The 16,750-nt window shown below is 32.3% G+C and overlaps 1 protein-coding gene across 1 annotated transcript in view; it reads left to right on the forward strand.

Annotated features, from left to right (window-relative positions):
* The window catches only part of LOC139500995 (ATP-dependent DNA/RNA helicase DHX36-like), a 36,102-nt gene that overhangs the window by 277 nt on the left and 19,075 nt on the right, over positions 1 to 16,750 (forward strand). The window contains exons 2-12 of the mRNA XM_071289934.1: positions 3,480 to 3,551; positions 4,744 to 5,015; positions 7,189 to 7,301; positions 8,687 to 8,763; positions 9,170 to 9,256; positions 10,020 to 10,159; positions 13,876 to 13,950; positions 14,797 to 14,892; positions 15,395 to 15,474; positions 15,905 to 15,979; positions 16,460 to 16,626. Of these exons, the coding sequence (XP_071146035.1) occupies positions 3,480 to 3,551; positions 4,744 to 5,015; positions 7,189 to 7,301; positions 8,687 to 8,763; positions 9,170 to 9,256; positions 10,020 to 10,159; positions 13,876 to 13,950; positions 14,797 to 14,892; positions 15,395 to 15,474; positions 15,905 to 15,979; positions 16,460 to 16,626 (1,254 nt within the window). The remainder of the gene's footprint in view (positions 1 to 3,479; positions 3,552 to 4,743; positions 5,016 to 7,188; positions 7,302 to 8,686; positions 8,764 to 9,169; positions 9,257 to 10,019; positions 10,160 to 13,875; positions 13,951 to 14,796; positions 14,893 to 15,394; positions 15,475 to 15,904; positions 15,980 to 16,459; positions 16,627 to 16,750) is intronic.

The raw sequence follows: 16,750 nt of genomic DNA on the forward strand, positions 1-16,750 counted from the left end.
TACTTTACTGTGTTAGTTGGGATTTCACAGAGAATACTTGTATTAGTGACCTAGTATTTCACTCTGTATTAAAAGGCATGTGTGTAAAACAGGATGATATGATTTTCAAACATAAGCTTAAAGCAAATTATAATCCTTCATTGGCTTAGTGCATCATCTTCAAACTGTAAGCTTACAGTGGCGGATCCTGAGGGGCGGGTAGAGGGCGTACGCCCCTCCTTTGCTTGCACTTTTTTTTGGTGTAAAATGACTGGTAATCAGACTAGACTTCGTGAACTTATCCATTTCCCGTGTATTTAATTTTCATGCAACAATTCTTTACTTATATAAAGATATTTTTCGCTTGTATTTATGTAATATATTTTTGATAATGTCAAAGTCAGTCATGTGATTCGCTAGGGTGAAGCTGACCAGTGCTTCAAAATGCACTGTTTTTATGTTATTTATATGTTTTTATATTCGGTCAAAAGCTCCTTAGAGCTTGTGTTGCTTATTTGTACTCATGCCGAATCAAAATAAAGTTTTCTTATCTTATCTTATCTTATCTTATCTTCGAAAAAAAAATCACTCAGTCATTGTGAAATTCGCAAGTAACACATTGCATAGGCTGAGGATGACAAGCATACATGTAACACCTTCAAAGCGACAAAAGATTGAGCAAGAACATATTTGACTTCTTTTTCACAATTCCACCAAACAGAAAGTAATACTCTATATACAGAAATATATGTCACTCTCTGACAGGAAAAAAAAGTATACAGCAATATTATTTACATACGAAAGCATGTTTAATGCACACCCGAGCCTATTAATAAAATAGCTGAATAATGTTCCAAAGTCAGTAAGCTCTAGATAGATGTAAAGTTTAAGGTATAGACCATTTGGTTTGAGGAGGCAGTCAGAGTGCAATGGTCTGAGATATTTGAAATAAAAAGTTCTGAGCATGATTTTTGCTGAAACAAAAATGCTGGCCGTATCTGGATTGAAAGCAATAATCTTATATACGACCGCAAAAATTGAAAATTTGGTGGTCGTATATTCAGGTATCATGTTGGCGTCTTCGTCCGAATACTTTTAGTTTTCGCACTCTAACTTTAGTAAAAGTGAATAGAAATCTATGAAAGTTTAACACAAGGTTTATGACCACAAAAGGAAGGTTGGGATTGATTTTGGGAGTTTTGGTCCCAACAGTTTAGGAATTAGGGGCCAAAAAGGGCCCAAATAAGCATTATCTCGGTTTTCGCACTATAACTTTAGTTTAATTAAGTGAATAGAAATCTATGAAGTTTTGACACAAGATTTATGACCACAAAAGGAAGGTTGGGATTGATTTAGGAAGTTTTGGTTCCAACAGTTTAGGAATAAGGGGCCAAAAAAGGACCCAAATAAGCATTATTCTTGGTTTTCCCACAATAACTTTAGTATAAGTTAATAGAAATCAATGAAATTTAAACACAAGGTCTATAACCACAAAAGGAAGATTGGGATTCATTTTGGGAGTTGAGGTCCGAACAGTTTAGGAATTAGGGGCCAAAGAGGGGCCCAAATAAGCATTTTTCTTGGTTTTCGCACCATAACTTTAGTATAAGTAAATAGAAATCAATGAATTGGTTTATAACCATAAAAGGAAGGTTGGGATTGATTTTGGGAGTTTTGGTCCCGACAGTTTAGGAATAAGGGGCCCAAAGGGTCCAAAATTAAACTTTGTTTGATTTCATCAACAATTGTATGCTTGGGGTTCTTTGATATGCCGAATCTAACTGTGTATGTAGATTCTTAATTTTTGGTCCCGTTTTCAAATTGGTCTACATTAAGGTCCAAAGGGTCCAAAATTAAACTTAGTTTGATTTTAACAAAAATTGATTACTTGGGGTTCTTTGATATGCTGAATTTAAAAATGTACTTAGATTGTTTGATTATTGGCCCAGTTTTCAAGTTGGTCCAAATCGGGGTCCAAAATTAAAGTTTGTTTGATTTCATCAAAAAATGAATAATTGGGGTTCTTTGATATGCCAAATCTAAATGTGTATGTAGATTCTTAATTTTTGGTCCCGTTTTCAAATTGGTCTACTTTAAAGTCCAAAGGGTCCAAAATTGAATTAAGTTTGATTTTAACAAAAATTGAATTCTTGGGCTTCTTTCATGTCAGATATGTTGAATCTAAACATGTACTTAGATTTTTGATTATGGGCCCAGTTTTCAAGTTGGTCCAAATCAGGATCCAAAATTATTCTATTAAGTATTGTGCAATAGCAAGAAATTTTCCATTGCACATGCAGTATTCAGCTATAACAAGTAATCTTCAATTGCACAGTAATGTGCAATAGCAAAAAATTTTCCATTGCACAGTATTGCGCAATAGCAAGAAATCTTCAATTGCACAGTATTGTACAAAAGCAAGTATTTTCAATTGCACAGAATTGCGCAATAGCAAGAAATATTTAATTGCACAATATTGTGCAATAGCAAGAAATTTTCAATTGGAGTTATCTTTCTTTGTCCAGAATAGTAGTTGAATCAACTTAAATCATTGTTTTATACAATATACACAGTATATTCACTTTTACTACCAACTGATAAATTTTACTTTTAAAGAAAACAAAAAATTCCCAAAACATTATTTAGCATTAAATGAACAGGATAAATAAAAAACGAGCGTAATTTATTTGGGGCCCGGGGGTTACATGTACATCCCATATCTGACCGGAATGTCTGTTTCGCCAAACTGATATATTAAATACTTTTTTCAAGGCCTGCCTGCAACCTGCTAGGTGTGGCCTTTATGACTCCATTTGTCGATCGTCATTCATAAATTCGTTGCCATTTCAGACTAATTCCTAGCTTTTGGTTGGTTTGGAACCTGTCACTTCCACTGTTGGGTGAAACATTTCAACCATACATTTGGATAAAAATTGTTGTTTGTCTTTCTTAACTCGTGCACGTGTCGGTCGTATTGTAAATTTCATATAATAGCCCAGCATATATCTTATTTACAACAAGAAATCTGTGAGGTTACGCTAACTAAAAATACAACAGACAAGAATTTTCCATGTCCATTTTTTACTTACAAGTCCCACGTCAAATATATTGCTTTGGATCCATCCAATCATTTTATGATCAACATTTAATGGGGAGAATACGCTATCAAAATGTCAAACACTTACAATTTAACTATAAAATATATATGCCCCACATCAGGAACCATAAACAAAAGTGCATCATTTACACTTATTTTATTTTATGTTTTTCAACCAAAGAAAGGTCCAAAAAAACTTCACCTCGCTACGTACATACGCTGGGCAAAGTTTCCATACTATTCCCCCCTTTCCAAAATCCTGGATCCGCCCCTGGCTTATATATATATATAAAAGGTAAACATGTTAAATTATTTTTAAAAAAATGTGGTAACCTTTGTTGCCTAATGTGTTGGCTACTTAAATAAACACATTATACATGATGTATGTCTAATTCTTTTTCAGGAATGAATTATAGAGGTAGAGGTGGGGGAAGAAGAGGATACATAAGGGACAGACCCGGTAATCACGATCAAGGTATGACCTTCTAAGGATCAATTTATGACTTTCTTATGATCAAATTATAAATATAAAAAAAGAAGATGTGGTATGTTTGCCAATGAGACAACTCTCCACAAGAGACAAAACAATGATCACTAACAAAGAAATTAACAACTATAGGTCACTATACAGCCTTCAACACTGAGCAAAGCCCATACCACATAGTCAGCTATAACAGGCCCCGACATGACAATGTAAAATAATTCAAATGAAAAAAACTAACGGCCTTATTTATGTAAAAAAATGAACGAAAAACAAATATATGTAACACATAAACAAATGACAATCAAATTTGTTGTGTCCTGCAGTGTGACCTTCAGAGATTGTTCAAACAAAAGTTGTCATTCCTAATATGAGGGAGGATAGGACCTTTATCGGGACTTCAGACTTGTTTTTAAGCTTGGGATTTCGGGATTGACCCTTTCGGATCTGGGGAATTCTTTTTTCGAATCTTGGGAAATCTGGATTTAAATTTATTTAAATTCGGGACCTTGGGATTTTGTGTTTTGAAGGTAGATCATAAGTAAATGTTTTTTGAGACAGAATTTTCTTATAATTTGCCAAAATGAAGATTTTACTATGCTTTTTCAGAAATATAATAAAAAGTACGGGTCACCGTGCTATTTTTCAAGCTACGAGTCGTTGAAAATTGCCTAAATTTGGTTAGTTTGTTCACAAAAAAACAAATAAGAGTGCATAAAAAAAATTCTATCAGATAGAATTTTGAAATAAATTTTGAGAAGATAGGTTTTATAATATGTTTTAAGAAAATAAAAAGAAAACATGGTGTCACCAAACTTGTTTTCTTGCCACAAGTAAAATAAAAAATTTCCCTATTAGCCCAGTATAAATTTTGTACTAAAAGAGGAATCTCCCCTTAAATGGCTCATTTGAAAAGAATGATTTTAAAAACCACAAAAGGTTGATATTTGTTAAAATATTATGAATAATAATGAATTAACAAGTTTTCTTTATATAAATAAACAGTCTAACCATAAAATTGCAAATCTGTTTCCAAATTCGCTGATTTGGGCAAATAACTAGACCGATTTTGTACTGTGATTGTACAATCCAAGATGGCGGTATACCATGAATCTACCTTAAACCCGGGATTTCGGGATCAGGACCTCTCCTACCCCCTCTAATATTGATGATTTATATATTTTAGATGAAGAAGAAGGTGGACATAACAACTGGCGAGGTCATCGCCAAAGAAGACAAGGTCAAAGGCAATATGATGATGAAAGACAAGGTCACAGGCAGTATGATGATGGAAGACAAGGTCACAGACAGTATGATGACGGAAATCATGATAGAAGAGATTTTAGAGGTCGAGGTAGAGGTCGTGGTGGCAGGCCACCAGGACTGAGAGGAAAAGAAATTGGATTATTTTATGCCAGACAAGGAAAAGAAAAAAAGCAAAGGGAAGAAATTGAACAAGTAAGGTTAATTATATATATAGATTTTACACAACCTGCTTATAGTTTTGTAACAGATACATGTTGATTTCACATTCATAGTATTTAATTTTTTTACAAGGATATGAAAACGTTTTTTTCTTCTTTCTGTTTTGAAGATCTTTTGGAGAAACATGAGTATTGCAGTAGTTATTCACAAAATTTTGAGGCAGAAATTTCATTGGTGGACGTAAATATATCAGAAAAAAAAGTAGAACAAAGTGTTGTCATATACTTGGTAGTGAAGTTTGGACACAAGATCTGTACATAGATATAAGCTATTTATTTTTTTTTATCCAACATATATAATATACAACAGTCATGACAGTACATTTATCAAACAGTTAGTTCATATATGAATGTAATATAATACAATCTATCAGAAAATGTATAGAACTGGAAAACAACATTTTGTTGGGATTTTATAATTGTGTCTTATTAAAAAGGACATACAAAAAAAAGTATAGAGAATTAATAAATAAAAAAAATTAAAAGATGATTAAGAAAAAGAAAAAAAAAAAAAAAAAGAAAAAAAGATACAAATAATTTAGTTTGATGTCTGCTAATTTTGTAGTTGCTAATCCACTAAATTATCCTGTAAAGCCTTTTGGTAAATGCACCAAGCTTGGTTAAACTTGTCAAAACATTTATTTTTAATTGATATCTTCTTCTCCAAAATATAATGATGCTTTATTTTTTCAATCAATGCTGTTAAACTTAATTCTCCTTTAAAATATCGTGTATTATATATATATTGTTTAATCCAGAGAAAAATATTGTTTTGAGGGTCACCTTTGTACATTCGTGATAAATTTCCAAACAAAAAAATATCATGTGTAAATGGTATACTAATACCATTCTGGAGAAACCACATTTCAGTTTGCTCAATAAATTGTTGTACATAATTACAGTCCCACAGTATATGTTCAATTGATTCAAGTTCAGTCTTACAAAAAGTACAGTATGGGTTTTGCACTATCCCAATTTTCAATGATTTTGTTTAAAAACGTATTTGTTGCCAGAATTTTATGATTAATTGAATCGCCACATTTATTATTTTTTCGCAAATTGCGAAAATGGCGACCGCCAGCGGAAACCCTGATTAATTCTATACTGAAGCCATTGTAGCTTAGTATTTTTTGTAATAGCAAATGGTAGTTGAAAAATCTTTTTCCAGTTTTGATTTTCTAAAACTAAAATTGCTTCCCATCTTTTTACTCCTGTAGGAACAGTGTTGTTTTTGTTTAGCACCAAATACATATCTTTAGATCCCTTTTTGCTTTTGAGAATGGTCTTTATTACTGATGGTATGAAAGGAGATACTAATTTATAATCTCCCCTATTAATTTTTTTGGAAGTCTTATAGTTAGCATAGAAATTATGCTATTATATTTCATGATGTCTATATCCATCTGAAAATACTTCTGAAATTGATAAAAATTTAGAAAGGTACCATTCTCCCCAACAATATCATTTACATGTAGAATACCCTTACTATGCCAGTCTTTGAAAAACACTGGTTTGTTGTCAATTTGGAATAGGTTATTCATCCGAATTGGACTGGAAAGAAAATATTCCCAGTCGTGCACATTCATTTCTTTTTCAATTACCATTTGCCAATGCAAGCACCCAGTACATCTTTCCAAAATTTATTCTTAATACTTTGCTTTAGTTGCTTTACATAGCTATTACCACAACTAAAGAATCTATCTTTATCAACATATATATGACAAAAATATATTTCGCCATTTACAATCGTTTTTAAAAAGTCTTCTTATCCAAGTACATTTCAAAGCATCTATAAAAGCATGTAAATTAATCATTAAATATAAGCTATTTATAACTCCCTTACAGATATAAGAAGATGTGAACTCTCCATCCAAGTCACATTTTGGAAAAAGTAAACTTTTATATCGGTCAAAGTACATCCTTAAAAACCGATTGACACTGACCAGCAAACTGTAAAGGGCCCCAAAATTGACCAGTCTAAAATCATGCAAACAGAAAAACCATCTAATAATCAATAAAAATTAAAAGAAAAGAAAAACATTTATGAACCACATCAACAACTGACAATCGCTGTACAACAGGTTCCGGACTCTATACTTTTGAGTCAAATAGTTCCTTACATGTATGCAGATTTTTTTGTTTTACAGAGACCAGAAGTGTCAATGCAGGGTAAAGAAGATCACATACAGAAAATGTTAGCTGATATCGAGAATTTGGAAAGTGATGATAAACTTTCTTCAGGAGCCTCCTTCAGTGGCAGGTAATGTTCATATAAAACTGAGGAGTAATATCACATTATTTTTTAATGTTGAGTTTGACTATTTCATTTAATTGTTGTAAAATTTTCCATTAGAATTGATATGGGAAGGTAGGAAATTCACTGGTTAGATGATGAGTTATTGCCATATTAATGTGCTTGTACTTTAATTATACCCCCACTTTGAAAAAAGGGGGGTTTACTGTTTGTTTTACCTCTGTCTGTCCATCCATCTATCCCATGATTATTTTTCGTCACATTTTTCTCCAGAACTACAATACAAGGATTTCTGAAATTTGGTTTCAGGGTTTATATTTGTCAGCTATACTGTGTGATGCGTTTTCAGATTCATCACTCAACAACTTCCTGTTTACTGAACACTTGTATTATTTTACACCTGATAGCCAAGTTGAAAATTTTTTGTCCCATTTTTCTTAGGAACTACAATACAAGGGTTTCTGAAATTTGGTTTCGGGTTTATACAAGTCAGCTATACTGTGTGTTACATTTTCAGATTCATCACTTAACAACTTCCTGTTAACCAAACACTTGCATCATTTTACACCTGATAGCCAAGTTGAAAAATTTCGTCACATTTTTCTCAGGAACTACAGTACCAGGATTTCTGAAATTTGGTTTCAGAGTTTATATATATCAGCTATACTGTGTGATGCGTTTTCAGATTCATCACTCAACAACTTCCTGTTAACCAAACACTTTATCATATTACACCTGATAGCAAAGTTGAAGATTTTCGTCACATTTTTCTCAGGAACTACAATACAAGGGTTTCCGAAATTTGGTTTCAGTGTTTATACAAGTCAGCTTTACCGTGTGATGTGTTTTCAGATTCATCACTCAACAACTTCCTGTTTAACAAACACTTACATAATTATCCCCTTGCGGCAGGGGTATCAACAGTGAACAGTAGCTTGCAGTTTCACTTGTTTCAATTAGTATTATATTAATAAAAATGTTGTACTTTTTTCCTATTTTTTTTTATATATATTGTATTTTTAATTTGTTTTCCTTTCATTTGCTTGATTATGAATAAAAGATGTGGTTTAAATGTCAATGAGACACCTCTTAATCCAAGCCACAATGTATAAAAAGTTGACAATTATAGGCCTCAGTATGGCATTCAGCATGAAGCCTTAGCTCACACTGAACAGCAAGCTCTAAAGAGCCCAAAAATGACTAGTGTAAAATCATGTAGGTCAGTCATGAAATTTTTTTTTTTTGGTAGAAACTTTTAAAAATCTGACTGTACAGTGTGGGTTTTTCTCATTGTAAAAGATCTACGTTGAACTATAATTACTTTGATCTTCATCATTTGCATGGATTTCACATATATTCTTAAAAGTTTAAATGTTTTATATATGTAACAGTAAGAGACCCGACAGACACAGAAATGAAGCTACCTCTTCATCATACAGTGATAAAACAGATGATGTAACTCAGGAAGGTAATATTGACAATAGGAAAAGTATCAGATAAACTTTATTTAACTCAGGAAGGTATGTTTCACAATAGTTGCATGTATGTTTCATTAAAATCTGTAACATGATTGGCTGACAACAATTTTTGTATGAAATATATCAGCTATGACTACACATGCTATCATTGACAATTTTAATAGAAAACATTGAAAAACATACGAAAAGCTTGATATATCTTTAAATTTCATGGTTGTAGCTATAAGAATTAGATAATTTAATGCTTCTTCGCTTTCGACAAAACATGCTTCAATCAATTGATCAATATTGAAAATGAATTTACCTAATATTTAGCAATTCTTGACTTTGGGACAGTTATAATGCAGATTAATGTGAGATCCTTAGATGTGAAGCATATCATTTGTTTTCTTTCAGATGAAGTGACGGAGGTTCCTGACTTAGATCAGATGTTTAAGTTAACACAACAAGAACAGGATTTGATATTAGAGGAATGGGATGAGGGTAAGGTTAACATATAAAGGGTAAGGTGAACTTGTAAAGAAAAATGAAAAATGTTCCTTCCATTCAATCGGCACTTTAACATAGGGTTAAGGAAAGTCCTAAGTCATTACATATAATTTAAATATCACAAAGATTAAATTATCTTTCACATTATACTTTTTTTTTATGTTCTTAAAATCAGTTTCAACATCAACACAATATGAAAAAAAGAAGATAAAATATGATTGTCAAATGAGAAAATTATCAACCAAAAATTAACAAAATCCATACCTTATTTATGACAAAATGAAAAACAATTCAAATAAAAGAACCAATGTGCTGATTTATGTACAAAACACAAAATGAAAAACAAATATGATAGACAGTATTAAAAACAACCACTGAATTAGACTTCTAAATTGGGAAATACACATACAGAATGTGGCAGGATTAAACACATAAGCCAGCACTCAATCTAAATTTGAAGACTTGAACAGTTGCGTCATATATATAGATATAAGAAGATGTGGTATGAGTGACAATGAGACAACTCTCCATCCAAGTCACAATGTGTAAAAAGTATACATTTATAGGTCAAAGTACACCCTTCAACATGGAGCCTCACATATGGAACTGGAAATTAAATAGTGGAAAAATGTCTATATCTATATGTTTTTAATGAATATAAAATATAATTAATTTGAAAGGTAAATTGCTTAAATATTTTCAAATATTTTCAAACACTATGTACTAACTGAGACTCTTTATTTTTTGCATTTTGTAGAAATGGACACAAGTGAAGAAGATGAAATATCTTTAGATGATCAGAAAATGATAAAAGAATTAAACGACAAGAGTAAAAACTCTCGGTATTTAAGAATGATGGAATTCAGAAAGAAATTACCTTCTTATAATATGAGGGAGGTCAGTATAAACTATGATGAGTTTATTTGCAACCACTGGGTTGATGCCACTGCTGGTGGAGATTTATTTCCCCGAGGGTATCACCAGCCCAGTAGTCAGCACTTTTGTGTTGAATTGAGTTATCATTGATATGTTCATAATTATAAATTAACTGCTAACAAAACTTTGAATATTTGAAAAACTAAGGCTTTTCTACCTCAGGAATAGATAACCTTAGCTGTATTTGGCAAAACTTTTAGGAATTTTTGGTACTCAATGCTCTTCAACTTTGTGCTCTATTTGGCCTTTTAAACATTTTTTGATTCGAGCGTCACTGATGAGTCTTTTTAAGACAAAATGCGCGTCTGGCGTTAATACAATATTCTGATCCTGGTATCTATAATGAGTTTATTTACTGTTAGATTTGTATTAACCCTTTCACCGATTGCTGCCCAGACAGAAGCTACTCTGAGACGATGGCTTCCCTGGCTACTATTGCTCAAGTGGGAGATCTTCATAATAAATGTCAATAAAAACTTGTTTGTAGTTATTTGTGTATTTATTTCATTCACTAACACCATGTTAACAGTTTTATTCATGTTTTGATAATTTTTTCCTCATAAAATATTCAAATTTTCAAATTTTCGGCATTATCTAGGTGAAATTCTCAAAATTCTGCTCTTTGACCCCAAATCGTAATTTTTTAACCCAAAACGGCAAACTTTTGAAAATTTTTATGAGGCTGTACAAATTCCTCACACTGAACGATGTCCATTCCAAGTGTTTTGTACATAAAACGACATTTTATGTCAAAAAAGTATACTAGTTTGACTTCAATTCTTCCATATTCTTTCAAAAAAATTGTTCCCTCATTTCAAATTCTCGTAAATTCCGTAAATTTCGTCTGATTTTGACACGGTTTTCAACAAACGGAAGCGCCATGTTTTGACTTTCATCCGGGTATTCATCAAAGAAAGATAACTCATGTTTGCACTGTTTTGAGCGGGAAACATAAAAGATGTATTCCGATCCCGGTAAAACGGGACTCATCGTCAGTTGTCTGAAGCGTGAATCCCGGTAAACCAGGACTCATCGGCGAAAGGGTTAAAGAGTAGTGTGATATTAATGCCAAAAACATTAAGCTTGAAAAATTGTTTTGTATATCATATATTTAGAAATATTTGCGCTGTTTTTTATGCCCCACCTACGATAGTAGAGGGGCATTATGTTTTCTGGTCTGTGCGTCCGTTCGTTCGTCCGTCCGTCCGTCCGTCTGTCCCGCTCCAGGTTAAAGTTTTTGGTCAAGGTAGTTTTTGATGAAGTTGAAGTCCAATCGACTTCAAACTTTATACACATGTTCCCTATGATATGATCTTTCTAATTTTAATGCCAAATAAGAGTTTTTACCCCAATTTCACGGTCCACTGAACATGGAAAATGATAGTGCGAGTGGGGCATTCGTGTACTGAGGACACATTCTTGTTTATTTTTGAGAAAAAGATATGTTAGGTTCCAAAAAATAGAAATTAGCATTAAAAATTTTGATAGCATTATTATTGTTTGTATTAAACATAACCTCAAATTAGCATTATAATCCATCCTATGCAATAATAATGTTTACAGAAATTTCTGATTTAAAAGTACTTTTTTCAGCTCAATTATTGAAATAGTTTTCTGCTATAGATAACATTAGGGCTTTTCTAGAATTCATTTTATGGGGGGTCAGAAAGCACTTCTTTTTAAATTTGATAGGTGCTGGTTATTTAAGAGAGCTTCCTTGAACATTTAAAGAAATATCCAATTAAATATTTATGCATGGTAGGGTCAAATAAAAATTGCCATCAAATTCAGTAGAGTTTTGTAAGTTTTTGAAACTATTGTTTGTTGAATTATCAGGTAATCTGTGACATTTTCAAAATTATTGAACTAGCTCATATAAAAAGATATGATTTATTTATAGGTTATGGTTTTGAGAATTTTGGGTTTAGAAGCTGACTAATAAACCATAGGAAATACTAAATTGTTAGTTTGCTTAAATATTTTAAGAAATGCAAATTATAAAAATAACCATAAGATAAACCATAAAAAAGTGGAGCCTAAAAATATGTTTTCAAAAACCATTTAATTTCACTGTGCTTAAACGGCTGTGGGTAACTTAAGTTACCCACAGCCCAAGATGGAGCCGCCTTACATTGGTTAGATACTTTTCTTCTATAGAATAACAATACCATGAATGCATCAATTAAACAACTGAATTTAAAAGTTGTATTAATCGTTCAGGGAAACCCCTAAACTGGAAAGGTGATTAAATTCTACAAAATAAACGATCACAGCACGATTTTAAAAAACACTTAGGCTGTCCGTAACTTCAAAACAACTTGTCCGTAACTTTTTTCATCATACCAATAGAGATGTCCGTAACTTTCAAAGAATCGACATACGCGGATGTAATGTTTAAACTGATGATAGAGATTGCATCGAATACATATTCACAAAACGAAGTAGATGTCTAGTATGATATAATTCATTGTATCGATGGAAGACAAAATTGGGAAAAATATGAAAAAAATCACGATAAATCCGCAAAACTCGATCTCATTTTGTATAAAATCGGGGTAAGTGAATCGCCTAGTTCGGAGGGTTGTTTCCGATCATAGCAGATAAACTGTTGAAACATCATTGTTTGTTTTTTATTTTTGAACAAGTAGACTACACAAGTATGTTTTTACACATACATGTAGCATGTATACACTTACTGATTTTCTGCCAGCAACGACAAGGGTAGCGTGAATCCGGGATTTTGGAGGGGAACCCAAATTGCCCAGGCATGCAGTGGATAGACTATACGAGACTTAAGTGCACAAACTTTTTCCGTCTTTTTGAAAAAGCCAAAAACACTTTTCTCTCATCCCCACAAAAAACAAATCCCATCAGCATTGACAGTAAAATAAAAGGGGTGTCAATCTGAACACACTGGGACGTTGCGCACTGGGATATTGTGGCAAAATAAACATAGAAAGAAACAGAGGTGAAGGTAAACCGCAAACATATAATTAAACTCAAATCATTAAAGAGTATGGAAAAGCCTTGGTCTGACAAGCGAAAAACGTCGATAAGACGCACATCAGTAAATAAAAGTTCAAACCATAACCAGGATGGAGTACCACAAACCCCACATAAAAGTTTGTGGTGTAAGTATGATGCGTTAATAAAATCACATTTGATGGTGAATGAGTAGTATAAACGGCCGTGAAGGTTACAAATATGATGTTAATTGTCTTCTAATTGTTGAAATTATAATTCTTAAAATTTTAAATCAAAAGTTACCCACATCTAAAAATAAAGTTACGGACAGTCTGCTTAGTTTCAATCAAAAAGTTACGGACATCTTATGCATTTTTTAAAGTTGACCTTGCGCTTTAGTGAACTCTATATTAACAAATTTATGGTAATTGTTAGTCATTTCTTTATTCAATAATCCTATAAATATTTACATTCTGCATGAAAAACGTCGCAAAAGGTACATTTTGCATGAATTAAATATCAACGAGTTTAGAGTCCGCCATCTTGGGCTGTGGGTAACTTAAGTTACCCACAGTCGTTTAAGCACAGTGAAATTTTGTTTGGTATAGAATACTATTGTAAGGTGTCTATTAGAATAGTGTTAAAGGGTATTATATGATACAAAATTAAATTCTGTCAACAAAGATTTTCAGTTGACATATATTTTATTGTAGGAGGTTGTGTCTGTGGTGTATTCTAGTCAAGTAACTGTGATCAGTGGAGAAACAGGATGTGGTAAAACTACACAGGTAATTTTGTCCTTAAAAATTCAGATGAATTGGCAACACAACTAGTCATTATGGCTATTTGTCCACCATTACTGGACATCACAAAAGTTCCTGTAATTTTTTATGCCCCACCTACGATAGTAGAGGGGCATTATGTTTTCTGGTCTGTGCGTCCTTTTGTCCGTCCGTCCGTCTGTCCGTCCGTCCATCTGTCCGTCCGTTCGTTCGTCCGTCTGTCCCGCTTCAGGTTAAAGTTTTTGGTCAAGGTAGTTTTTGATGAAGTTGAAGTCGAATCAACTTGAAACTTAGTACACATGTTCCTGATGATATGATCTTTCTAATTTTAAAGCCAAATTAAACTTTTGACCCCAATTTCACGGTCCACTGAACATAGAAAATGAAAGTGCATGTTTCAGGTTAAAGTTTTTGGTCAAGGTAGTTTTTGATGAAGTTGAAGTCCAATCAACTTGAAACTTAGTACACATGTTCCCTATGATATTATCTTTCTAATTTTAATGCCTTATTATATTTTTTATCCAATTTCACGGTCCATTGAACATGGAAAATGATAGTGCGAGTTGGGCATCCGTGTACTTTGGACACATTCTTGTTTACATCATAACAGAAAATATCTGACGCCAAAAAAGTAAAGTGATTGCTGAATGATGTCAAAAGTTCAAGCGGGACAGATTCTCGGGTCAATTGAACAGATTTCCAAATAGCGATAAGGTGTATCAAAACTTATTAATATACATTTATTACAATATATAGGACACACTTATTTTACTACTGTAATTAAACACAATAATGTAATTACAGAATTATAATAGCAATCATGATGTTTATATATAATTGTGTGTTTTGTAGGTTCCACAGTTTCTTTTAGATGACTGTATTCAGAAAGGCCAGGGGTCAAAATGTCACATTATTTGTACACAACCAAGAAGAATTAGTGCTGTGTCGGTAAGTTTCAGAGTTAAAGGTTACTAAAATGGGTCAAACCTGAAAGAAAACTAATAATTTAGCAACACAATTGATATATAGGTGTTTAAAGCCACTTACAACACTATTGTGCTATTTCGTTGGTCAGGTTTTACTTGTGGAGGCAGCTGGAGTGCCCGAAGAGAACTATGACCATCGGTAAGAAAACTGACAATCCTAGTCAATTAAGACTGGTTTCAAGTTCACATTTCTCGTACAATATTTGACTTTATAAATCTCAAAGTTGAAAGACTAGTGATACATTAGTTTGACTAGTTAGACCCCTTGGCCACCAATGTCCAATGCTTAAAATGAGAAGGAACTCATCTGCTCTGAAAAAGTAATTAGTTCCTGATGTAGTAGTTCATGCATTAATATATAGATATTACAAGTTACCAAAAAATATCAGAAAACCCAGAAAACTAGCTTGAATACCGTTACCAATTTTTACTTCCAACTTACTCTTGTTTATTTTCTCTTTCAGGTAGCACAGAGAGTAGCTGACGAGAGAGCTGAGGCTTGTGGGAAGGGTAATTCTGTGGGATATTCAATAAGATTAGAAAGGTTATTCTTATGTATATATTTTCTATTCTTAGATTAAAATGTTTTAATACCACCCAATTAGTTCTTGCTCCATTTTAAAAAGATTGCGTAATGAAAGATTAATGTCATTCCAAAATATATTTTTGGTAAATCACAATTTTTCGTTGAATTGTAAAATTGAAGCTCCTAGAAGTCCATTTGTTGTTGTCACCTATACTAGCATCTGTGTATTATATTGAGTGCATATTATTTCTTTTTTTCCTGTGGTTTAAATAACAGAAATATGAAACTATGTAGGTTTATTTTTGAATAGGCTTAGTTTTCTTAGAGGAGAAATGTGTATGCTCCATCTACTATTATATAATGATATCAAAGGGAAAAAGTTTTAATATATTTCATATAATATTGATTAGTTTTCAGGTTTGCTTATATAATTTTCTTTATATTTTAGAGAAACCCCAAGAAGTAAAGGCTCTATACTGTTTTGTACAACTGGTATTTTAATCAAATACCTAGAATCAGACCCGTAAGTATTGTTTTTAAATCTTTACATGAGATGGAAAACAATTTTTAATAACAAAAAATATTCTTAAAAGTTAAAGTTTGTGACAGCATTGGCCCAGTTTACACGTGAATAACCTCTGTAAAAAATTTGTATAATCTTCATAATTCTCAACCTAAGCAATTGTTTTTTTATCATTTTTATTCTTTCATGTATAGCACATTGATATACCAAATTGAAATTGACATGTACAGTATTTAAATGGATGATGGAAATAGTTGCAGCAACATGATCTATTGAAGTGTAAACCAAAGAATGAAATACTAATTGACCAATCTCATTCAAGTATTGGTAGATCTGAAAATCACATAAGAATTATCAGAAAAAGAAAAACAAGACTTAACTGAAATGTCATTGTTGGTAAGAAAGCAACATGAGCTAAGAAGACATAAGAAGCTCATTTGAATAATCTATTGAGTCATAGGAGTTTTGTTTATCTTTCAGATCCTTGATCAGGGCCAGTCACATTATAATTGATGAGATTCATGAGAGAGATTTGTTGTCAGATTTCCTGATGATTATTCTGAAAGATTTGTTACCAAAGCGACCAGATTTGAAAATTATATTGATGAGTGCAACATTAAATGCAGAGCAATTTTCAAAGTATTTTAGTATGTTATAGTAGAATATTCCGTCTCATGGTATTTTTTTAAAGATTTATGTATGCATGACTAGAAATTTTCAATGTTATGTTAAAGAAACAGTTCAAACATAAATATACTAGTTCAATGCACA

Source organism: Mytilus edulis, chromosome 13, assembly GCF_963676685.1.
Source record: "Mytilus edulis chromosome 13, xbMytEdul2.2, whole genome shotgun sequence".
Classification (NCBI taxonomy): domain Eukaryota; kingdom Metazoa; phylum Mollusca; class Bivalvia; order Mytilida; family Mytilidae; genus Mytilus; species Mytilus edulis.